This window comes from Nerophis ophidion, linkage group LG21 (assembly GCF_033978795.1).
Source record: "Nerophis ophidion isolate RoL-2023_Sa linkage group LG21, RoL_Noph_v1.0, whole genome shotgun sequence".
Taxonomy (NCBI): Eukaryota; Metazoa; Chordata; class Actinopteri; order Syngnathiformes; family Syngnathidae; genus Nerophis; species Nerophis ophidion.
Window position 1 is genome coordinate 45,115,814 of NC_084631.1, and position 27,273 is coordinate 45,143,086.

General features: G+C 40.6%; 2 protein-coding genes across 2 annotated transcripts in view; one reads left to right on the forward strand and one right to left on the reverse strand.

Annotated features, from left to right (window-relative positions):
- The window catches only part of dync1li1 (dynein, cytoplasmic 1, light intermediate chain 1), a 41,998-nt gene extending 30,306 nt beyond the window's left edge, over positions 1-11,692 (reverse strand). The window contains exons 1-2 of the mRNA XM_061882763.1: positions 11,533-11,692; positions 11,318-11,391 (exon numbers count right to left, since the gene is read on the reverse strand). Of these exons, the coding sequence (XP_061738747.1) occupies positions 11,318-11,391; positions 11,533-11,636 (178 nt within the window). The 5' untranslated portion in view covers positions 11,637-11,692. The remainder of the gene's footprint in view (positions 1-11,317; positions 11,392-11,532) is intronic.
- A 7,418-nt stretch (positions 11,693-19,110) lies between these two features.
- The window catches only part of cpne4b (copine IVb), a 103,347-nt gene continuing 95,184 nt past the window's right edge, over positions 19,111-27,273 (forward strand). Inside the window, exon 1 of the mRNA XM_061882764.1 lies at positions 19,111-19,462. The gene's annotated coding sequence lies outside the window, so the exon portion shown is untranslated. The remainder of the gene's footprint in view (positions 19,463-27,273) is intronic.

Consider the following 27,273-nt stretch of genomic DNA (forward strand, 5'->3'; position numbering starts at 1 on the left):
AAAAGACTTACTTTTCATTTTTTGCGGCTCCAGACAGATTTGTTTTTTGTATTTTTGGTCCAATATGGCTCTTTCGACGATTTGGGTTGCCGACCCCCAGTTTAGCCCGACCACACAGCTAGCCTGCCTGCCGTTTGTACTGGACGTAAGGTTGGGCGATATATCGATATACTCGATATACCGCGTGTTTGTCTCTGTGCGGTATAGAAAATGACTATCGTGATATTTGAGTATACGTTCTCACGCAGTTGCTTTTAGCTGCGGGCATTACGTTACAGGCTTTTCCCACTCTTTCTTGTGTCTCCTTCTCACAGACACTTAAAACAAGCGCACTTTCTCACATACGTCACATACTGTCGCGTCATACTGTCACATACGTATACGCCCTCGCAGAGCAGAGAGGTAGCAGCATGGGTAACGTTAGCTGTGATGCTAGCAGAGTAGTGCGAGTGGTAATACGAGAGAAAGAAGGTGCCAATCTGTTAACAAATGAATAAAGAATTATTTTTTAAGAAAAACAGCACGAGGTCCATCGTCTGGCGGTGGTTTGGCTTCAAGCGGCAAGATGTGGAACAAGTATGCGGCAAAAGCGTTGCTACAAATTAGCAGTAGGTGCTACTTTTTGTAGCACCTACTGCTAATTTGTAGCATCATTTTTTAAAAGTCACCTGCTAGAGAATGAAGAGTAATTCAAACTCTGCATGTCAACATCTCCGTTCCGTGCCACACCAACAAAATGCAGAAGCAACCATTTCCACATCAACACCGTATGGAAAAAATAGTCAACAACATATTTGATTTCCTATTATGCAGCTCATTTTTATTTGACAGTTATTGAAATATCTTGTGTGACATCATGCACAAAAGTGCACTTTATTATTTGTTTTAAACTATTGTAGTGGCGTTCTGTACAAAAAGTGCATTTTAATATGTCATCTTAGTGACATCATGCACAAAAGTGCACTCATAGCTTGTTTTAAAATGTCTGACAATCTTGCACTTTCTGTTTTGAAATGACATGAATGTTTGTGCCACTGCTTAATAACTGTTTAATAAATACACTTTAGGTAATTTGACATAGTTGTGATTTCCCTCTCTGCATGAACGTTTAAAAGTAGCATATATGAATGCAGTATGAAGAAGAATGTTTGAATGTAGACACATAGAATCATCATACTGCTGTCATTATATGCATCAAGTGTTCATTCAAGGCTAAGGCAAAATATCAAGATATATATGGGGTATCGTGACATGGCCTAAAAATATCGAGATATCAATAGAAAGACGATATTTCACCAAGCCCTAGTCGGACCGGTAGTGAGGCCATGGGGAGGACCCAGGACTAGGGTTATAAAACTCCGGGAATATTCAAAGTTGGAAACTTTCAATGGGAATTAACGGGACTTTATGGGAATAAACATTGAATGCAACATGCTAGCTCTTGCAGCATGATTAGCTAAAACAACCTGATTTAATAAAAATTCAGTAGAATTTCAACCCTTTACTGTGCATTCCTCCATCCCATGTGCAGATAATTGCCAGCATGCTACACACTACAGCAGGGCTATTGAGGCCACACTAGTATTTGAGCCCAAGGACTTCATCCAGTCAGGTAAGTGTTGATATTACTGGGATAAACATATTTAAATATGGAATTAAGGGTAATAGAGGTGTAATTGTTACTGTGTGACTGTAGGATACTCTAGGGGTCTTCCACTCAAGCTAGCTAGCTGTTCCTGTACTTGTTCAATGATTTTGCGGCCAATATCTCTAGCTAGCTAGGATTACGTACAACCACAGTCTCATAATGAACCGAAAATATTTCTCCGTTAGCCGTGATTCTAATTTTCTCCGTTAAATCCCATTCATTTGTGCTAACATTAGCGATCCGACTTTACATTTTTTGTGATCTGTAAAGTTCAACTAGCAAATACTAAATGAAAAGGTGTAGTTTCCTCTGCCTTCTGTTCTGCTGGACATTGTGTTGCCGTACAAGAATGTAGGTTATAGTTTGATGTAGCATGCTGATTGAGTCTTCATTCATTCATCTAGCCTATTTCTATTCTTTTGTCCATCATTAAAATCTTTTTAAAGACTACTCCAATTGTTTAGCTGACTATTTATATCTGTGGGTGGCATTGCATCAGTCTTTCACAAGAATAAATAAATACAAACTGAAAAAAGCCATGTACACCATCTGATGTGTGGAGACATTTCCCCCCAACCAATGTAAGCAGAAAGGCGGTGTACATTTGCAAATTGTGCAAAGAGTTAAGTCAAAAATGCCACAAAGATGCAGCAGCATATATACAAGTGCCCAATAATATTTTATTATTGTAATTGCCCATTCATTCCCATGGACGGTGTCCAACTTGGAATAATCAAAAACTGGTCAATATTTTTAAAGTTCCCGAGCTTGACTTCTCGTGGTAAATTTCCAGAAAGTTTCCGGAAATTTACCTGAAACTTTCCACAAGGGCTGGGCGATATGGCCTTTTAATATCGCAATATTTTTTAGGCCATGTCACGATACACCATATATTTCGATTATTTTGCCTTAGCCTCGAATGAAGACTTGATGCATATAATGACAGCAGTATGATGATTCTATGTGTCTACATTCAAACATTCTTCTTCATACTGCATTCATATATGCTACTTTTAAACTTTCATGCAGAGAGGGAAATCACAACTAAGTCAATTGAGCAAAAGTGTATTTATGAAACAGTTATTGGCACAGTGGCACAAACATTCATGTCATTTCTAAAACAAAGTGCAAGATTGTCAGACATTTTAAAACAAGCTATTAGTGCACTTTTGTGCATGATGTCACTAAGATGACATATCAAAACAACACTCAATTAAAGTACACTTTTTGTACAGAACACCACTACAATAGTTTAAAACAAACAAAGTGCACTTTTGTGCATGATGTCACTAAGATGACATATCAAAACAACACTAAATTAAAGTACACTTTTTGTACAGAACGCCACTACAATAGTTTAAAACAAATAAAGTGCACTTTTGTGCATGATGTCACACAAGATATTTCAATAAGTGTCAAATAAAAATGAGCAGCAAAATAGGACATCAAATAGTGTATGTCCTTCACTATGTGGTAGGTTCCTGCGGACATTATCTCCTGATGTTGTTCACTATTTTTTTCATACGGTGTTGATCTGGAAATGGTTGCTTGGGCATTTTGTTGGCGTGGCACCGAACGGAGATGTTGACATGCAGAGTTTCAAGCACTCCTCATTCTCTCGCGAGTGACTTTTCAAATCATGCTACAAATTAGCAGTGGTGCTACTTTTTGTAGCAACGCTTTTGCCGATTGAAGCCAAACCAACACCAGACGATGGACCTCGTGCTGTTACTCTTGGGATTTGATTCTTCCTTCATTCAGATTCGCACCTTTTTTCTCTCGTATTACCACTCGCACCGCACTGCTAGCATCACAACTAACCTTTTCAAAAAAAGGACCACGACTACGGAACTCTTTACCTGACACTTTCAAAAGTATACGGAACTCTTTACCTGACACTTTCAAAAGTATATCTGCATTTTTCACTTTCAAAAAACAAACAAAACTATGGCTAGTTGAGCAGCAATCGTGTTCCCATGATTAGTTTTTACTAATTTTTACTTATTGTTTTTTATCTAGTCTGCACTTTGTGTTATTATTGGCTCTTATCTAGTTTGCACTTCGTATTATTTATATTTTCATTATTATCGACTCATTTTTGCCTTATTTTTATTTTTCTATTTTAATGATGTTTATCTGTGATGTTGTTGGCGACAAGTGTTGTAAATTAGCTTTGGCTACAAACACTATGATGTAGGGATGCACCGATTAATCGGGAACCGAATATATTTGGCCGAATATGGCAAAAAAAGCCACATTCGGCCTTCGGTGGAATGAGTTAAAAACAAGGCCGAATAGTGGCGTGTGACGCAAGTTTTTGACGCGGTGACGCAATCAACCAACGTGCAGTGACGTTGGGATATGTTGTGTACCTGTATAAGTGTATGAGGTTACAAGCACACACTTATTGAGATTTAGTGGGGCCTCTGTTTACATTATTAGCCTGTTGCGTAGGCTACCTGTATAAGTGTATGAGGTTACAAGCACACACTTATTGAGATTTAGTGGGGCCTCTGTTTACATTATTAGCCTGTTGTGTAGGCTACCTGTATAAGTGTATGAGGTTACAAGCACACACTTATTGAGATTTACTTAAGCCTTCTGTTTACATTATTAGCATATCTACTGTGGCTAAGCAGACTTTTGCCAAAAGGACAATAATTCATTTGTTGTGGGTTTATCCACTTTAATGCACTTTTTTTTTTTTTTTTTAATGCATGTTTTGTTTGAAGGCCTAATATAAATGAAAAACTTTGTGCTTTATTTCAAAAGCAAAGGCTACTGGAATATTAAAAAAAATAAAAATGTCAATATTCAATAAAAAATTACTTTATTTGAAAAACGTGTAAATATTTATTCTAGGCTATTTATGCAATATTTAAAAAAATTGTGAAAAACTGCATTCATTATTCGGTATTTGGTATTCGGCCTTCGGCCAAGCGTTTAAATTTTATTCGGCTTCGGCCACAAATTTTCATTTCGGTGCATCCCTACTATGATGCATACATTGGATAACTGTTTCAGATGTCTATGTTTTTTATATCTGTCCCTATTTCAAATAAACCTTAATAATAATAATAATAACTTTACCCATGCCGCTACTTCTCTGCTCCACGAGGACGTATGACGTTGCACACGCGACAGTATGTGACATATCACGATATAGTCATTTTCTATATCGCATTGAGACAAACCCGCGATATATCGAGTATATTCCATTTATCGCCCAGCCCTATTCAGGACACATTGGGAAGACTATGTCTCCCGGCCGGCCTGGGAACGCCTTGGGATCACCCGGGAGGAGCTGGACAAAGTGGCTGCGGCGAGTGAAGCCTGGGCTTCCCTCCTTAGGCTGCTTCCCCCGTGACGCGACCTCGGATAAGCGGAGGCAAATGGATGGATGGATGGCAAATCCAACCGCAATTAGTTTTTTTTTCCTCAAAGTCATTTAGCTTGACCACCCCAGCTTCCCTGCCTGCCGTTGGTACTGGACGTGACATGTTATTGTTGTGTTGTCAGGGATGGATCAATGGTGCGGTATCCACACAAGGCTCCATGCAGTTGTGATGAAAACCCGAGTGGACAAACCACGAAGGGCTTGTCGACCGCGCTGCACATCAACACACTGGCTGATTGGCAAGAATGGGTCGCAGGCAAAAGGATGAACCCAGTGAATGTACAGCAGTGCTTTTCTACCACTGTGCCGCGGCACACTAGTGTATCGTGAGACATTGTCTGGTGTGCCCTGGGAGGTTACGTAATTTCACCTAATTGGGTTAAAGCGGGGGGTGTAAATTGTAGCATCCCGGAAGAGTTAGTGCTGCAAGGGGTTCTTGGCATTTGTCCCGAAATGTGTTTGTCATTCTTGTTTGGTGTGGGTTCACAGTGTGGTGCATATTTGTAACAGTGTTAGAGTTGATTATCTAGCCATCCTCAGTGTGACCTGTATGGCTGTTGACCAAGTATGCCTTGCATTGACCTGTGTGTGCGAAAAGCCGTAGATTTAATGTGACTGGGCCGGCACGCAAAGGCAGTGCACACCCCTGATATTGTTGTCTGGGTGGAAATCATGAAAAATTCGGGAGAATGGTTACCAAGGGAGATTTTCAGGAGGGGCACTGAAATTCGGGAGTCCCCCCTGACAATCGGGAGGGTTGGCAAGTATGACTGGGAAACGTTGGCAACTGCTCTGTACTTCTCCCTACGTCCATCTACCATTCCGTACATTGGCGTTTCAAAAAGTCATACATTTTACTTTTTTATACTGATAATTTACGATATTGCATTTTTTAAGCATTTATCGGCCAATAATAACAGCATACGGCTGGGGGATATATGGAATATACTCGATATATCACGGGTTTGTCTCTGTGCGATATAGAAAATGACTATCGTGATATTGGAGTATACATTCTCACGCAGTTGCTTTTAGCTGCAGGCATTACACTACAGGCTCTTCTCACTCTTTCTTGTCTCTCCTTCTCACAGACAGCAAGCGCACCTTCTTCCATACGTCACATACTGTCACCTCATAAGTCACATACTATCACCTCATACGTCACATACGTATACCCCTTCGTGGAGCAGAGAGGTAGCAGCATGGGTAACGTTAGTGGTAATACGAGAGAAAGGAGGTGCCAATCTGGTAACAAATGAAGGAAGAATTAATGCCCAAGAAAAACAGCAGGGGGTCCAGCGTGGTTTGGCTTCCAGTGGGAATATGTCGAACAGACAACCGTAGTTTGTCATGTGTGGGCCAGAAGTGCTGCAACAGAAAGTAGCATTGCTGCTAATGTGTAGCATTTGAAAAGTCACCTGCTAGAAAATGAAGAGTGCATACTCTGTATGTCAACATCTCCGTTCGGTGCCACACCAACAAAGACAACCATTTCCACATCAACACCGTATGAAAAAAATAGTTAACAACATAAGGAGATAATGTCCTTAGTAACCTACCGCGTAGTGATTTAATTTCCTATCATGCAGCTCATTTTTATTTGACAAGTTATTGAAATATCTTGTGTGACATCATGCACAAAAGTGCACTTTGTTTTAAACTATTGTAGTGGAGTTATGTACAAAAAGTGCACTTTAATTTAGTGTTTTGCTATGTCATCTTAGATAGGTAGATAGATAGATAGATAGATAGGATAGATAGGATAGATAGGATAGATATGATAGATAGGATAGATAGATAGATAGATAGATAGATAGATAGATAGATAGCGGTCTTATCCGCTGAGTCTGTGGAGTATCCGCGGGTCGGGCGGTTGACATGACGAAAAAATAGATTTTAATTAGATTCCGGCGGGTGGCGGTTGAACCATCCGGAAATATTTGATATGCATAGTTCTGTGATCTGAATCCTTTGCCATTCAAAGTGCCATTTAAGACCCGTGTCATAAAGCGAAGAAGACAATAGGAGACGCTATAATTCTCTTGATTGACTGCCGGCAGTCACCCAGATAATAAGTATTAGGGCGTGCTATGAAGCCATTGGCTTTGTCGCCTACTACAACATGTACGATCTGCTTGTCAGTCCAGCATCATGTTGTGTGTGGCTTCCACGGCGACTGCAAGGCATACTGGGTGACACAGAGTACACTAATGGGTGTGATATAAACAATTTTAACACTCTTAGTAATATGCGCCACGCTGTGAAGCCACACCAATTAAGAACGACAAACACATTTCGGGAGAACATCCTCACAGTAACACAACATAAACGCAACACAACAATTACCCAGAATCATTTGTATTCATGACACTTCCTGACTATTTTATACACCCCCGTGCGTCGGTAAGGGGGGCGGGGTTGAGGGCGCAGGGGTGTAAAATATATTCAGGAATTTTCACGGATACAAAGGATTATGGGTATTTGTTGTGTTGCGTTTATGTTGTGTTACAGTGAGGATGTTCTCCCGAAATGTGTTTGTCAATCTTGTTGGGTGTGGCTTCAACGTGGCGCATATTAGTAAGTGTTCAAGTTGTTTATATCACAACCATCAGTGTACTCTGTATCACCCAGTATGCCTCTCAATCTTGTACGTGTGAGTGCGGAAGCTGCGCACAACATGTTGCCGGACCAACAATCGGTTCGTACATGTTGTTGAAGGTGTCTAAGGCAATGGCTTCACAGCACGCCCATATTCTTGTCATCAGGATGAACGCTATTGGATAGTCAAGGGTACGTTAGCGGCTCCAATTGTCATCATTACTCTGTGAAACAGGTTTAAATAGCTCTGTGAGTGGTAAAGGCGGCCAACCTCTGATGTATCTCAGTGGGCGGTTGGCGGGCGGGTACGGTCCTGATAAAATGTTGGTTCGGGTGGACGGCGGGTGGATGACGACTTTGGTGATGCGGATGATATAATTGCCTATCCGCGCATCTCTTATAGATAGATAGATAGATATTGTCATGGTACAAGTACAAACAGTGTACAGGGTTACAGAACAGGAACGCTGATTTGTGGCCACAAGGCGCCCCGTAAAAGATGGTAAAAAAGGTAAAACACTGGGGAAGGATGAGTAAAAAAAATACAATCTTGACTGGGCTCCTAAGGGGGCCCAGTCTGGAGTGGGAAAAAAACCTCCATAGCAAAGCAAATATACATATTTCAACATACATTTTGCGATATCTGGCAACAGAGGAGAGGGAGTGCAGGGTCATGGTGGTAGGCCGCAGCTCTCAGGCTCTGACCATCCTTTCATTACCCCTATGGGGTTTGCGTCTATTAGTGCACAAAAGTGCACAATAGATTGTTTCAAAATGTCTGACAATCTTGCACTTTCTGTTTTGAAATGACATGAATGTTTGTGCCACTGCTTAATTACTGTTTGATATACACAGTTTTGGTTAATTGACTCAGTTGTGGTTTCCCCTGTCTGTGTTCGTTAACATTAACGCGTAAGGCCAATCATAAATTACAAAATACATTTTAAAAAGTATCTACGTCGAGTGTGCGATACAAAGGTGCTGATTTTGATTTGAAAAGCATTATTAGTATTACTTCCGTGTGGACGTATGCGCGTGCGTGTTTGAGAGTGAATGTGAACAGCCGCTATCACAAAACACATTTAAAAAAACATCTATGTCGTGCGTGTAATACAACTGTGCTGCTTTTATTTTGAAAAGTGTTACCACATTTCCTTGAATTGCCGCCAGGTATATATTCTGCGCCTGCCTAGAATTACTGCCGGGTCAAACTTGTTTCGCAAAATATTATTTTTATTAGTACATGTCTAGAATTTCCACCGGGTCAAACTCGTCACGTCACGAGTGACACCTCACTTGTCATCATTTTCAAAATGGAGGAGGCTGATTTCAATCATTTGAAATCGCATAAAGGGAAGAAGATTAAGAGCTATTCAGTAGGATTTAAGGTCCAAGCAATTGAATATGCTAAAAAAAACAGTAAGCAGCTATGTTTTATTAATATACCGTAGCTGCGTGGGTCAAATATGAGTCATTAAATGACTCCCGCCTCCTGGTGGTAGAGGGCGCTAGTGATCCTTCTTGCGACTACTCGGCCGCAGAAGAAGTGACAACAAGCAGCAAGAGGGAGCAGCGATCGTTTTTTTTTTCCTCTCGCTTGCACTTTTAACATGGACGATTACATATCTAAAATAAAACAGTTTTCTAAACTGGACTTTCAATAGAAGCAGGAGGTAATAAAGGAAGATCTCCATCGAGACGGAGAGACTTTTAAAACTGAAGAAAGATAAGGAAGACTTCTATAAACAAGTTATCGATGCTTTTGATCAGAAGGAGCTGCGCATGGACTTCATTTATAAGTAAATGTAAGACCATAATAACTTTTTTATTAAATGTGCTTTTCATGATGGTATCCTTACATCACACTCAAATTTATAAGCACAGGCCTAAATTTACCGCATGCCTTTGGTAAGCGCCGGACTGAGAAGAGGCTTTAAATTAATTAGCGCCCCGGCAGCAATTGTAGGAAATACGGTATATGCATCAAATGTTCCTTCAAGGCTGAGGCAAAAATATGGAGATATATATCGTGTATCGCGATATGGCCCAAAAAAATAGAGATATTAAAAAAAGGCCGTATCGCCCAGCCTTAGGTGTACGACATCATTTGTGCACACGGTTGATTTTTGCCTCCTGTCCTCAGCATCATACCTCCTGCAGCCACGCTTGATGCTACCCTGACTAGCACGCTTGATGCTACCCTGACTAGCACGCTTGATGCTACCGTGACTGGCACGCTTGATGCTACCCTGACTGGCACGCTTGATGCTACCCTGACTGGCACGCTTGATGCTACCCTGACTGGCACGCTTGATGCTACCCTGACTGGCACGCTTGATGCTACCGTGACTAGCACGCTTGATGCTACCGTGACTAGCACGCTTGATGCTACCGTGACTAGCACGCTTGATGCTACCGTGACTAGCACGCTTGATGTTACCGTGACTTGCACGCTTGATGCTACCCTGACCGGCACGCTTGATGCTACCCTGACCGGCACGCTCGATGCTACCCTGACCGGCACGCTCGATGCTACCCTGACTGGCACGCTTGATGCCACCCTGACTGGCACGCTTGATGCTACCCTGACTGGCACGCTTGATGCTAATCTGACTGGCACGCTCGATGCTACCCTGACTGGCACGCTCGATGCTACCCTGACTAGCACGCTTGATGCTACCCTGACTAGCACGGTTGATGCTACCCTGACTGGCACGCTTGATGCTACCCTGACCGGCACGCTCGATGCTACCCTGACCGGCACGCTCGATGCTACCCTGACCGGCACGCTCGATGCTACCCTGACTGGCACGCTTGATGCTACCCTGACTGGCACGCTTGATGCTACCCTGACTAGCACGCTTGATGCTACCCTGACTAGAACGCTTGATGCTACCCTGACCGGCACGATTGATGCTACCCTGACCGGCACGCTTGATGCTACCCTGACCGGCACGCTTGATGCTACCCTGACCGGCACGCTTGATGCTACCCTGACCGGCACGCTCGATGCTACCGTGACTGGCACGCTCGATGCTACCCTGACTGGCACGCTCGATGCTACCCTGACTGGCACGCTCGATGCTACCCTGACCGGCACGCTCGATGCTACCCTGACCGGCACGCTCGATGCTACCCTGACTAGCACGCTTGATGCTACCCTGACTGGCACGCTCGATGCTACCCTGACCGGCACGCTCGATGCTACCCTGACTGGCACGCTTGATGCTACCCTGACCGGCACGCTTGATGCTACCCTGACTGGCACGCTCGATGCTACCCTGACCGGCACGCTTGATGCCACCCTGACTGGCACGCTTGATGCTACCCTGACTGGCACGCTTGATGCTACCCTGACTGGCACGCTTGATGCTACCCTGACTGGCACGCTTGATGCTACCCTGACTGGCACGCTTGATGCTACCGTGACTTGACAACACTGCACCTGTGCTAATCAGCACAACTAAGCATTTACCTTGTATTAGGTTACACGTATATACATGTCTGTGTATGTATGTATGTATATATGTGTGTGTGTGTGTGTGTGTGTGTGTGTGTGTGTGTGTGTGTGTGTGTGTGTGTGTGTGTGTGTGTGTGTGTGTATATATATGTATACAAAATATATATATATATATATATTTTTTTTTTTTATATATTTATATATGGATACCCACCCATAACCAGGACATTTTTCCCGGACGGAAGCTTGGACCTCGAATGCGTGGACACCTCGCTCAAGATAGTCGACCTGCGGGGAGAAAAAGAAGATTATTGTTGCTTCAATGATGATTAGCGAAGGTGTTGATGCTAAGCTAAGCGGCTAGCTGTCAAAGCCGCCACCACCTCCTAACAATACAACAACCTCGACGTTATTAAAGCTCACACCCACCACAAGTTCTGTCCGTCATCCTCCTCCGGGTTGCAGCTCTCCAGTGCGCCCTTGGAGCCCGTCAAGGCGGAGGATAATAATGCACTCCTCCCAGCGGTCGCCATCTTCACAGGGTTGGCAACGGAGCAAAGTGCCCGGATGTAGAAAAGAAGGGGGGGGGGGGGTGTTGTGGGCCGGGGCGTGGTCGTCCTGCACAAAGATGCGTCCTCACGTCACGTGGTCGTCCTGCACACAAAGATGCGTCCTCACGTCACAATTCTCTACAAGCTCGTCATCCATGTGACATAAAGCGGATATTTCTGCAAATAAGCTGCCAGGAATCATGTTTGTGCTCCATGGGAGCGGGAAGGCTTAAAATGACCCAAATCGGGTGTTGGGGCCCCGCCCATACAGCACATCATAAGCTGCTACAAAAAAAAAAATAAAAAAAAGCTTTTATGATGCAGTTTGTGGTGATTCAAGTTCATCCCTTTTAATACCGCTTGTCCCTTTTGAGGGGTCGGAATGAACAAAGTCATGTTTACAGTAGCCACTTTCAGACCAAAATTACTTTAAAGGCCTACTGAAAGCCACTTCCGGCATAGCTCGGTTGGTAGAGTGGGCGTGCCAGCAACTTGAGGGTTGCAGGTTCGATTCCCGCTTCCGCCATCCTAGTCACTGCCGTTGTGTCCTTGGGCAAGACACTTTACCCACCTGCTCCCAGTGCCACCCACACTGCTTTAAATGGAACTTAGATATTGGCTTTCACTATGTAAAGCGCTTTGAGTCACTTGAGAAAAGCGCTACATAAATATAATTCACATATATATATAGTTTATATATAAATGATGAAATATTAACATTGCAACACATGCCAATACGGCCGCTTTAGTTTACTAAATCACTATTTTAAATTTCCCGCGGAGTTACTTGTTGACAGTATTGGTTGAGCAGACATTTTTATCCCAGCACCACTCATGGCTAAAAGTCGTCTCTTTTCATCGCATAATTACACAGTATTCTGGACATCTGTGTTGCTGAATCTTTTGCAATTTCTTTAATTAATAATGGAGACGTCAAAGAAGAATGCTGTTGGTGGAAAGCGGTGGATTGCAGCTGCCTTTAGCAACCGAAACGCAGCCAGTGTTTCTTTGTTTGTTGTGAAGCTTTAGCAAACATGTTTCTCTACCACATGTCAACCAGCAAGTTTTTGGATGACAAAATTGTGATATTAAGTCGGCTCTTATCGGAGACTTGTGTGGAGTTGGCGTCCTCCAGCAGCAGCTGTCATCTTGGCTCCTCCATTTTACTACCGCTTGTCCCTTTTAAGGGGTCGGAATGAACAAAGTCATGTTTACAGTAGCCATTTTCAGACCAAAATTACTTTAAAGGCCTACTGAAAGCCACTTCCGGCATAGCTCGGTTGGAAGAGTGGCCATGGCAGCAACCTGAGGGTTGCAGGTTCGATTCCCGCTTGTGCCATCCTAGTCACTGCCGTTGTGTCCTTGGGCAAGACACTTTACCCACCTGCTCCCAGTGCCACCCACACTGGTTTAAATGGAACTTAGATATTGGGTTTCACTATGTAAAGCGCTTTGAGACACTTGAGAAAAGCGCTATATAATTCACAATTCACATATATATAGTTTATATATCAATGATGAAATATTAACATTGCAACACATGCCAATACGGCCGCTTTAGTTTACTAAACCACAATTTTAAATTTCCTGCGGAGTTACTTGTTGACAGTATTGGTTGAGCAGACATTATTATCCCAGCACCACTCATGGCTAAAAGTCGTCTCTTTTCATCGCATAATTACACAGTATTCTGGACATCTGTGTTGCTGAGTCTTTTGCAATTTGTTTAATTAATAATGGAGACGTCAAAGAAGAATGCTGTTGGTGGAAAGCGGTGGATTGCAGCTGCCTTTAGCAACCGAAACGCAGCCAGTGTTTCTTTGTTTGTTGTGAAGCTTTAACAAACATGTTTCTCTACCACATGTCAACCGGCAAGTTTTGGGATGAGAAAATTGTGATATTAAGTCGGCTCTTATCGGAGAATTGTGCGGAGTTAGCGTCCTCCAGCAGCAGCTGTGATCTTGGCTCCTCCATTGGCTTCTTTCAGAGACACTGGCAGTCACCGCACCCCTCCGACTTTCAGGTATGACTTTATAATCTCCATAAAACAATAAGCAGATAAGGGATTTTCCAGAATTATCCTAGTAAATGTGTCTAATAAAATCTGAATCGCTCCCACTGCACTCGCCTTTTTTTTTTCTTTTCTAGTCCTTCACTCTAACTTTCCTCATCCACGAATCTTTCATCCTCGCTCAAATTAATGGGGAATTCGTTGCTTTCCCGGTCAGAATCGCTCTTGCTGCTGGTGGCCATGATTGTGAACAATGTTCAGATGTGAGGAGCTCCACAACCCGTGACGTCACGCGCACATCGTCTGCTATTTCCGGTACAGGCAAGGCTTTTTTATTAGCGACCAAAAGTTGCAAACTTTATCGTGTATGTTCTCTACTAAATCCTTTCAGCAAAAATATGGCAATATGGCCAAATGATGAAGTATGACACATAGAATGGACCTGCTATCCCCGTTTAAATAAGAACATCTCATTTCAGTAGGACTTTAAAAGTCTAATGAAAGCCACAACTAGCGACCACACAGTCTGATAGTTTATATATCAATGATGAAATATTAACATTGCAACACATGCCAATACGGCCGCTTTAGTTTACTAAACCACAATTTTAAATTTCCTGCGGAGTTACTTGTTGACAGTATTGGTTGAGCAGACATTTTTATCCCAGCACCACTCATGGCTAAAAGTCGTCTCTTTTCATCGCATAATTACACAGTATTCTGGACATCTGTGTTGCTGAATCTTTTGCAATTTGTTTAATTAATAATGGAGACGTCAAAGAAGAATGCTGTTGGTGGAAAGCGGTGGATTGCAGCTGCCTTTAGCAACCGAAACACAGCCGGTGTTTCTTTGTTTGTTGTGAAGCTTTAGCAAACATGTTTCTCTACCACATGTCAACCAGCAAGTTTTTGGATGACAAAATTGTGATATTAAGTCGGCTCTTATCGGAGACTTGTGTGGAGTTGGCGTCCTCCAGCAGCAGCTGTCATCTTGGCTCCTCCATTTTACTACCGCTTGTCCCTTTTAAGGGGTCGGAATGAACAAAGTCAAGTTTACAGTAGCCATTTTCAGACCAAAATTACTTTAAAGGCCTACTGAAAGCCACTTCCGGCATAGCTCGGTTGGAAGAGTGGGCGTGCCAGCAACTTGAGGGTTGCAGGTTCGATTCCCGCTTCCGCCATCCTAGTCACTGCCGTTGTGTCCTTGGGCGAGACACTTTACCCACCTGCTCCCAGTGCCACCCACACTGCTTTAAATGTAACTTAGATATTGGGTTTCACTATGTAAAGCGCTTTGAGTCACTTGAGAAAAGCGCTATATAAATATAATTCACATATATATATAGTTTATATATAAATGATAAAATATTAACATTGCAACACCTGCCAATACGGCCGCTTTAGTTTACTAAACCACAATTTTAAATTTCCCGCGGAGTTACTTGTTGACAGTATTGGTTGAGCAGACATTGTTATCCCAGCACCACTCATGGCTAAAAGTCATCTCTTTTCATCGCATAATTACACAGTATTCTGGACATCTGTGTTGCTGAATCTTTTGCAATTTGTTTAATAATGGAGACGTCAAAGAAGAATGCTGTTGGTGGAAAGCGGTGGATTGCAGCTGCCTTTATCAACCGAAACGCAGCCAGTGTTTCTTTGTTTGTTGTGAAGCTTTAACAAACATGTTTCTCTACCACATGTCAACCAGCAAGTTTTTGGATGACAAAATTGTGATATTAAGTCGGCTCTTATCGGAGACTTGTGCGGAGTTGGCGTCCTCCAGCAGCAGCTGTCATCTTGGCTCCTCCATTGGCTTCTTTCAGAGACACTGGCAGTCACCGCACCCCTCCGACTTTCAGGTATGACTTTATAATCTCCATAAAACAATAAGCAGATAAGGGATTTTCCAGAATTATCCTAGTAAATGTGTCTAATGAAATCTGAATCGCTCCCACTGCACTCGCCTTTTTTTTTTCTTTTCTAGTCCTTCACTCTAACTTTCCTCATCCACGAATCTTTCATCCTCGCTCAAATTAATGGGGAATTCGTTGCTTTCCCGGTCAGAATCGCTCTTGCTGCTGGTGGCCATGATTGTGAACAATGTTCAGATGTGAGGAGCTCCACAACCCGTGACGTCACGCGCACATCGTCTGCTATTTCCGGTACAGGCAAGGCTTTTTTATTAGCGACCAAAAGTTGCAAACTTTATCGTGGATGTTCTCTACTAAATCCTTTCAGCAAAAATATGGCAATATGGTGAAATGATGAAGTATGACACATAGAATGGAGCTGCTATCCCCGTTTAAATAAGAACATCTCATTTCAGTAGGTATTTAACAAATATATACGGTACAGGACAAAAGTTTGGACAAACTTTCTCCTCAACCTATTGTATTTTATGCTTATTATTTTTTTGTGGATTTTTTTCTTTGACTTCATTTCAGTAACAATATGATACAACAAAATCCTAAAAAAAACAACAACAACAACATACCAGTAAGCATGTCTTTTGTCATTTTTTGGAAATATGTACATACAAATTAAGTAAACACAACACCCATCCATCCATCCATTTCCTACCGCTTATTCCCTTTGGGGTCGCGGGGGGCGCTGGTGTCTATCTCAGCTACAATCAGGCGGAAGGCGGAGTACACCATGGACAAGTCGCCATCTCATCGCACAAAACTAATAAAAACATATCACAAGTTACTTTTTTGATTTGTCTCTGATGGCTGTACAAAACAGCGGCAGGGGGTTGTAAAGTCAACAAAGTGACTAAATAGAATGTAATATATATATTTATATGTAACAAAATGCTTTAAAAAGCCTTTATGATGCAGTTTGTGATGATTTTAAGTGAGAGGGCGACATGAACAAAGTCATGTTCACAGAGGCCAGTTTCAAACCAAAGTTACTTTAACAAATATATACGGTACAGTTTGGACACACCACCTCATTCAATTGTATTTTATTTTTTGGTTTATTTTTTCTTCAACTTTATTTCAATGACAACATGATACAGAAAATAAAAAAATTAAAATCAAAAACCGTACAAATAACCTTGTTTTTTGTCATTTTTTTCTAAATATGTACATACAAATCAAGTAAATACAACACAAAACTAATAAAAACATCATATAACAAGTTAATTTTTTAATTTTCTCTCTGATAGTAGTTTGTGTTGTTCCAGTTTTGTAAACTCAGTAAAACGTCACCGGGGAGTTGTTGAGTCTGTTTAATTAGTTTTAAGTTAAAACATTGCAACTTTTCCCACAACTTTTTTAAATGTGTCTCTGATGGTAGTTGTGCATTTAGTTATGTATACATCCATCCATTTCCTACCGCTTATTCCCTTTTTTGGGGTCGCGGGGGGCGCTGGTGCCTATCTCAGCTACAATCAGGCGGAAGGCGGGGTACACCCTGGACAAGTCGCCACCTCATCACAGGGCCAACACAGATAGACAGACAACATTCACACACTAGGGACCATTTAGTGTTGCCAATCAACCTATCCCCAGGTGCATGTCTTTTTTTTTTGTTTGTTTGTTTTTTTTAACGGGTTTCACGGTGGCAGAGGGGTTAGTGCGTCTGCCTCACAATACGAAGGTCCTGCAGTCCTGGGTTCAAATCCAGGCTCGGGATCTTTCTGTGTGGAGTTTGCATGTTCTCCCCGTGAATGCGTGGGTTCCCTCCGGGTACTCCGGCTTCCTCCCACCTCCAAAGACATGCACCTGGGGATAGGCCCCTCCCACTTCCAAAGACATGCACCTGGGGATTTGCCCCTCCCACCTCCAAAGACATGCACCTGGGGATAGGCCCCTCCCACCTCCAAAGACATGCACCTGGGGATAGGTTGATTGGCAACACTAAATGGTCCCTAGTGTGTGAATGTTGTCTGTCTATCTGTGTTGGCCCTGTGATGAGGTGGCGACTTGTCCAGGGTGTACCCCGCCTTCTGCCCGATTGTAGCTGAGATAGGCACCAGCGCCCCCCCGCTACCCAGAAAGGAAATAAGCGGTAGAAAATGGATGGATGGAACATGGAAGAAAGTGTGTCCAAAAGTTTGGACACACTTTCTTCTCATTCAATTGTATTTTATTTTCTTGTTTCTTTGTTTTTTTCTTCAACATTATTTTAATGACAATATGATACAAACAAATTCTAAAAAAACAAAACAACAAATAACCATATTTTTGGTCATTTTTTCAAAATATGTACATACAAATTCAGTACATACAACACAAAACTAATAAAACATCATATTACAAGTTACTTTTTGAATTTGTCTCTGATGGTAGTTGTGTATTTAGCTATTTTTATATATATATATATATATATATATATATATATATATATATATACATATATACACTGTATATATTCTGAGCGCGATGTCACGTGCATTTTTAGACAATATGATTTGCCTGGGCAAATCATGTGTATATATATATATATATATATATATATATATATATATATATATATATATATATATATATATATATATATATATATAAAAAAAATTCTACCGCCTATTCCCTTTGGGGTCGCGGGGGGGCCTGGTGCCTATCTCAGCTATCCATCGATCCATCCATTTTCTACCGCTTATTCCCTTCCGGGGTCGCGGAGGGCACTGGCGCCTATCTCAGTAACAATCGGGCGGAAGGCTGGGTACACCCTGGACAAGTCGCCACCTCATCACAGGGCCAACACAAATAGATATCTCAGCTATATATATATATATATATATATATATATATGTGTGTGTGTGTGTGTGGCAATCTCAGCTGACGCCAACATCAGGAAAAAGGAAGCAGCTGGACCATCAAGACTTGTGTGGTCCCTGTGGTAGTGGGGGTGCTTGGCGCAGTAACCCCCCAAACTGGTAAAATGTCTCTAACAGATCCCAGCAACAAACATCTGAAGCCTCAATCCAGAAGAGTGCAGTCCCAGGAACAACCAAGATACTGCACAGAACCCTCAAACTCCCAGGAGGGTCAAAAAGTTTGGGGACCCCTGATCTAAACTTTACCGCTGATTTCTATATTTTTATTGTTTTTTTTTCCAGAATGTGTTTGTTCTATTTTTGCCCAAGAAAACAATCTGAAGTTGTCTTCATTTTTTATTTTTTAACGGCATGATTTTAATAGCTCGGCACAGAGGCCCCTGAGCTATGAGTCTGACACCCCGGCTTTACTGCAAATAGTCCAACTTTTAATATTAAAAAGTTGCTTCATTTGAGTGCGCATCGCATTTGAAATGTTATTAAATCCCATGTCGATGTCGCAGAAGGGTCTTTTGAGGGTCTCAGGTGTGCGGTCATCGCTTATTATAAAAGCAGTGAAGCGCATCTGAGCCAATCAAAGTGCAGCAGCATACAAGCCACGTGTTTGTTGCAGCCCGCGGCCACCAGAGGGCGCCGGAGGACCGCGCGCCCTCGTCCAAAGCGGCTCCCCGGGATGCGGCGCGCGGCCCCCCAGCGGAGTCAGCGCAGTAGAAAGTCCAGTGAAGTGGCGCCTTGGTCCCCGCGTCCTCCTCCCACATCTCTCATCCCGGGAGAAGCCCAGGAAAGGAGCGCGTCCTCGCCCGGCTTGGCGGGAAAGTGCCCGTGCAGCCGCGCTGATCTGTCGGATGTCAGCACGCCGAGTCCGCGCCATCCCGCTTCGGCTCTGCGGTCTTTAGGAGGTGGAAGATGGGTCCCGAGGCGGCGAGCTAGGAGCCCGCGATTGTCGCGTCAACAGCGGGGGAAGTTCTACGCCTCGCTCGGATCTTTTCTCACAGTCTCATTTTGGGGGTGAGTTGACGTGTTTGGTTCTTGAACAATGTGCATGAAAAGTGTTCAAAAGGAAGGCTTCCTATGCGGTTTAACACAGCAAAATAGTACTTTAATGGCTACTTTTGGAAGGCAGTTCTGCAGAAGTCTTCTTTTTGTGTTCCTTTGATGTCCGTGTGAAGCTGCTGATGGCCACCTTTGCATAACAGCCATGCACCTCTGTGCTGTAAGGTGATGCCTCCGCTTCTTGTCTGATAATCAATAAGAGCAGTAACATACACTTGAGTGTCACGGCCCCTGCTTCCTGCTTCCATTAATGTCACATCCGTCACGGCGACACCTGCACCGGGCGAAGAAGGTGAGCGCGCACCTGAGTCAAGAGGTCACGATGACAGGGAGCTTGGATTGACTGTCAGTGTGTGCAGAGTAAAGAGCTGACAGGATTTTTATAGGACGTCTTATATATTGTTTGGCGGGGGATGTTTTTGATTTACTATGCAATTCCACAGACTTTGTGTAGCATTGTTTATAAGACACAGCCACACTGGTGTCAAACTCAAGGCCCCGGGGGACCAAATCTGGCCTGCCACATTATTTGATGTGGCCTGGAAATAAAAAGCGTTATTATAATGCTTACTGTATTTTCCGTACATGCAAGGCACGCTGCTGGTGAACATTCTTGTCAACCTTGAGACCTCCGAATTCAGGAGAGGTGGGCAGGGTTGGGGTGGGCGGGGTTAAGGAGGTGGGAGTATAGTTATACCTAGACTTCACTGAAATTCAAGTATTTCTTTTAAACATATATTATATATATATATATATATATATATATATATATATATATATATATATATACGCTTTGACAGTATTTCCAGATTCGCCCATTCACACACTGATGGTGGGAGCTGCCATGCAAGGCGCTAACCAGGACCCATCAGGAGCAAGGGTGAAGTGTCTTGCCCAAGGACACAATGGAAGTGACTAGGATGGTAGAAGGTGGGGATTGAACCAGTAACCCTCAGGTTGCTGGCACAGCCCCTCTACAAACTTTGCCCCGCCGTCCCTGTGTGTGTGTATATATATATATATATATATATATGTATATATACATATGTATATATATGTACATATACATATGTATATATATATATATATACATATATATATATATATATATATAAATTCAAATATTTATATATATATACATATATATATATACACACACATGTTTATAAATATAAATACTTGAATTGATATATATATGTATGCCCCCCGCGACCCCAAAAGGGAATAAGCGGTAGAAAATGGATGGATGGATGTATAAACATATATATACATACATATATATACACATATATATACACATATATATATACATACATATATATCTACGCACATACATATAAATATTTATATATATAAATATAAAGAAATACTTGAATTTATATATATATAAACATTCATATATGTACATACATATATATATACATATATATACATAAATGTATACATACATATATATAAAGAAATACTTAAATTGATATCTATATATATATATACATATATACATACATATGTATACATATATATGCATACACATATATATATAATGTATATATATATATACATATATATATAATGTATATAAATATATATATAAAATAAATACTTGAATTTCAGTGTTCATTTCCACATACACACACATAACACTCCTCTACTCATTGTTGTATTCAAAAGTGCGATGCTTTGCAGCCATTAGAAAAGCCTTTGAAGGAGCATAGGTATGGGCAGCATCTGTGACATTTCATTTGAAGGAAAGGAGTGAGTTTAGGGTGTTACCATTTAGTGGTCAATTGTACGAAATATGTACTGTACTGTGCAATCTACTAATAAAGGTTTCAATCAATCAATCAATCAATCAATCAATCAATCAATCAATCGATCAGTCGTGCTCATAAGTGTACATAACCCGGGAGAATTTATGATTTCTTGGCCATTCTTCAGAGAATATGAATGATAACACAAAAACCTTTCTTCCACTCCTGCTTAATGATTGTGTGAAGTTATTTATTAACAAACAACTGTGTTTACTCTTTTTTTTTTAAATCAAATTGACAAAAGAAAGTACCCAAATGACCCTGATCAAACGTTTACACACCCCAGTGACTTTGATCTGATAACATAAACACAAAAGTTGACACAAGCAGGTTTGAATGGCTAATTAAGGTTCCAATCCTCACCTGTGACCTGCCTGTTTGTAATTAATGTGAGGGTATAAAAGGTCAGTGAGTTTCTGGGCTTCTGACAGACCATTGCATCTTTCATCCAGTGCTGCATGGATGTTTCTGGATTCTGAGTCATGGGGAAGGCAGAATAATTGTCGAATGACCTGTGAGAAAAGGTAATTGAACTGCATAAAACAGGAAAGGGGCATACAAAGATATCCAAGGACTTGAGAATGCCAATCAGCAGTGTTCAAACGCTGATTAAGAAGTGGAAAATGAGGGATTCAGGTAGACCAGCAAAGATTTCAGCCACAACTGCCAGGAAAATTGTTCGAGACGCAAAGAAAAATCCACAAACAACTTCAGCTGAAATACCGGACTCTCCGAAAAATTGCGGTGTGGCTGTTTGGAGATGCACGATAAGGAGGACCTTGGAGAAAAATGGGCTGCATGGTCGAGTCGCCAGAAGAAAGCCATCACTCCAAAATGACTTTGTTCCTGGTCTCTGATGCTGTTTGGCGTCATGTAAGCGGGATACTTTGGGACATTTTTCGCAGACTTTTGACTCCGAGGGCAACCATAACTGCGACGTGGCCCTCAAAGAAAAGCGGTTTGACACCCCCGCCGTATATTATATGGCATGGCGCCGTACATTCCACACGGGGAAGATAACGAAAACACGTCCGCTCATCCATCTCTCCAACTCGCACTTGATTGATTCATAGGAAAAGAATACAGGGCGTGTAACAAAACGATCATCATGAAGCCTTTATTTACGATACAGGCGGTGTCATCGCCAACATCACCCCGTTCACGACTGCAGTGGAATAGAAGACGACTGCTGTGTGATCAAAGTCAAAGTGACGCCACAAAAGGAAGCCGTCCTGTGTTTTTCTTCAAAACATTTGTGTACGTGATTAACATCCAATTTCAGTCATACCACAAATTGGTTCTGTAATTCAAAACAGGTTTATATCCCATTAAAATTAATTCAAATCAATTTAATTGGTGCTTGGGCCCCAAAACAGTACAGTTTTACCATTTAAAAAGGGAAAAAAGATAAGAATATTGTACGGCGTTTACCTTGGATAGTGTCTGCTTTCAGCTGCTTCTTAGTCAAACACACCATCAGCAGCTTTCCAATTCGCATTGTGGCTATGAAGTGTGTTTTATCCGAACGGTCATTCGTCGATTTATCATCCGTTTACTAAAATAACCGATAGCTGCATTCCAACGTGCTCGGTCCAGGCTCACTCCGATACTGATTTAAAGTCCAGAGTGCTAGAAAATGTCACAAAAGCTCAAGGAGTCCGCTCAGTGTCCAGTGCGACTCTTGAGGCGCCAGGGCGTTTACGCACGCAGTGTCGAGAGCACTAGCCAATGAGCTGAACGCCGACACTGTTTGCTCGTTGTCCGGCGCTACTTTTAAGTTCCGTCAATGCTTACTGAGCTGTGGTGTGAACTTTCAAAATATTGCTTTGACCTTTCAAGCAAATTTCCTGCAAAAAAAATGTTGGACTAACTCCAAATTGGACCCCTTTTGGGTCGTTTAGTGGTTTCTCTGTACTTATGTATACCAACTGTGCCGTTTCCTCCACCTCAGGGAGTCTTGCAAAAGCTGTTGACAACGTGCTCTTACGGCAGAATGCTAACTTCGTTGTCATCTGCTCTCGACTGGAACAAATAAGCACTGGCACACACCCACACCCACACACACACACACACACACACACCCACACACACACACAGACGGACACACTCAAGTCAGCACCAGGCATAATACACCCACGGTAACACAACATGTCACCTTGGCCCGCATATCACACTGCTGTCCTGTGGTTTTTGGTCCATGTCTGCATGTGACTACACACACTACCCATTCAACCCACTTGGCTAAAAATAATCAACCAACACACACATTGAACATGAATTATGGAGGACAGAGCGAGCCAGATCCAGGTCAGAGTCAGACCCAGTTCCAGGAGCTAACATCCCCAAGGAGGACACTACTAGACCACTGCTTTAATATTCACTTTGTACCAGCAAGCACATCAGCAGACCCGCGCTTGTCCTTTGGGGGAAAGACTAACTGGACTGAAGGCCAGCAATAACGTACGTTATAGATTCAGACAATGGATTCACAAATTTTTATATGGCGCAGGAAGATCATTGCTGTTAGCATTGGACAAATTAACATTTATGAGTGGAAACGAAAGGATAATCGATGCTGCTGCAAAGGCTTAAAACATATAATACTCATGTAAAGTCCAAATGTTTGATATGGAGCATTAAAATCATTGTTCTTAGCATTGGACAAATGAATATTTATGAGTGGAAACAAAACAATAATTGAAGCTGCTGCAAATACTTCAAAAAAACATATTACACTCATGTAAAGACAATACAACATTTGATATGGAGCATTAAAATCATTGTTCTTAGAATTGGACAAATTAATATTTATGAGTGGAAACAAAAGGATAATTGATGCTGCTGCAAAGACTTAAAAAGATATAATACTCTTGTAAAGTAAAAATGTTTGATATGGCGCATTAAAATAGTTGTTCTTAGCATTAGACAAATGAATATTTATGAGTGGAAACTAAAGGATTATCCATGCTGCTGCAATGCCTTAAAAACATGTCACACTCATGTAAAAGCAATACAATATTTGATATGGAGTAAAAAAAATCATTGTTCTTAGCACTGGACAAATTAATATTTATGAGTGGAAACAAAAAGATAATCGATGCTGCTGCAAAGACTTAAAAACATAATACTCATGTAAAGTCAAAATATTTGATATGGAGCATTAAAATCATTGTTCTTAGCATTGGACAAATTAATATTTATGAGTGGAAACAAAACAATAATTAATGCTGCTGCAAATCCTTAAAAAAACATATTACACTCATGTAAAGACAAAACAATATTTGTTATGGAGCATTAAAATCATTGTTCTTAGAACTGGACAAATTCATATTTATGAGTGGAAACAAAAGGATAATTGATGCTGCTGCAAAGACTTAAAAACATAATCCTCATGTAAAGTCAAAATGTTTGATATGGCGCATTAAAATCATTGTTCTTAGCATTAGACAAATGAATATTTATGAGTGGAAACTAAAGGATTATCCATGGAGCTGCAATGCCTTAAAAACATGTCACATTCATGTAAAAGCAATACAATATTTGATATGGAGTAAAAAAAATCATTGTTCTTAGCACTGGACAAATTAATATTTATGAGTGGAAACAAAAAGATAATCGATGCTGCTGCAAAGACTTAAAAACATATAATACTCATGTAAAGTCAAAATATTTGATATGGAGCATTAAAATCATTGTTCTTAGCATTGGACAAATGAATATTTATGAGTGGAAACAAAAAAATTGATGTTAGTGCAAATACTTAAAAAAACATAGTACACTCATGTAAAGGCAATACAATATTTGATATGGCACATTAAAATCATTGTTCTTAGCATTGGACAAATTAATATTTATGAGTGGAAACAAAAGGATTATTGATGCTGCTGCAATGCCTTGAAAACATATAATACTCATGTAAAGTAAAAATGTTTGATATGGCGCATTAAAATAGTTGTTCTTAGCATTAGACAAATGAATATTTATGAGAGGAAACTAAAGGATTATCCATGTTGCTGCAACGCCTTAAAAACATGTCACACTCATGTAAAAGCAATACAATATTTGATATGGAGTAAAAAAATCATTGTTCTTAGCACTGGAAAAATTAATATTTATGAGTGGAAACAAAAAGATAATCGATGCTGCTGCAAAGACTTAAAAACATAATACTCATGTAAAGTCAAAATATTTGATATGGCGAATTAAAATCATTGTTCTTAGCCTTGGACAAATTAATATTTATGAGTGGAAACAAAACAATAATTAATGCTGCTGCAAATACTTAAAAAAACATATTACACTCATGTAAAGGCAATACAATATTTGATATGGCACATTAAAATCATTGTTCTTAGAATTGGACAAATTAATATTTATGAGTGGAAACAAAAGGATAATTGATGCTGCTGCAAAGACTTAAAAACATATAATACTCATGTAAAGTAAAAATGTTTGATATGGCGCATTAAAATCATTGTTCTTAGAACTGGACAAATTAATATTTATGAGTGGAAACAAAAGGATAATTGATGCTGCTGCAATGCCTTGAAAACATATAATACTCATGTAAAGTAAAAATGTTTGATATGGCACATTAAAATCATTGTTCTTAGAACTGGACAAAATAATATTTATGAGTGGAAACAAAAGGATAATTGATGCTGCTGCAATGCCTTGAAAACATATAATACTCATGTAAAGTAAAAATGTTTGATATGGCGCATTAAAATCATTGTTCTCAGCATTAGACAAATGAATATTTATGAGTGGAAACTAAAGGATTATCCATGTTGCTGCAACGCCTTAAAAACATGTCACACTCATGTAAAAGCAATACAATATTTGATATGGAGTAAAAAATCATTGTTCTTAGCACTGGACAAATTAATATTTATGAGTGGAAACAAAAAGATAATCGATGCTGCTGCAAAGACTTAAAAACATATAATACTCATGTAAAGTCAAAATATTCGATATGGAGCATTAAAATCATTGTTCTTAGCATTAGACCAATGAATATTTATGAGTGGAAACAAAAAAATTGATGCTGCTGCAAATACTTAAAAAAAACATAGTACACTCATGTAAAGGTAATACAATATTTGATATGGAGCATTAAAATCATTGTTCTTAGCATTGGACAAATTAATATTTATGAGTGGAAACAAAATGATTATTGATGATGCTGCAATGCATTGAAAACATGTCACACTCATGTAAAGGCAATACAATATTTGATATGAATAAAGTTGATTTGATTTGATGTGGAGTAAAAAATCATTGTTCTTAGCACTGGACAAATTAATATTTATGAGTGGAAACAGAAAGATTAATGATGCTGATGCAAAGCCTTAAAACATACCACACTCATGTAAAGTCAATAAAATGTTTGATATGCAGCAGTAAAATCATTGTTGTTTGCATTGGAAAAATTTACATTTATGAGTGGAAACAAAATGATTATCCATGCTGCTGCAGTGCCTAAAAAAAGCATATTGCAGTCATATAAAGTCTATAAAATGTTTGATATGGAGCACTGAAATCATTGTTGTTTGGATTGGAAAGATACACATTTACGAGTGGAAACAGAAGGATTATTGATGCTGCTGCAGGGCCTTAAAAATATCACAGTCTTGTAAAGTCCATAAAGTGTTTGATAAGGAGCATTAAAAGCATTCTTCTTAGCATTGGACAAATGAACATTTACGAGTGGAAACAAAATGATAGTTGATGCTGCTGCAAATACTTAAAAAACATATTACACTTGTGTTAAGTCAATAAAATGTCTGATATGGTGCATTAAAATCATTGTTCTTAGCAATGGAGAAATTCATATTTATGAGTGGAAACAAAATGATTATTGATGATGCTGCAATGCCTTGAAAACATGTCACACTCATGTAAAGGCAATACAATATTTGATATAAATAAAGTTGATTTGATTTGATATGGAGT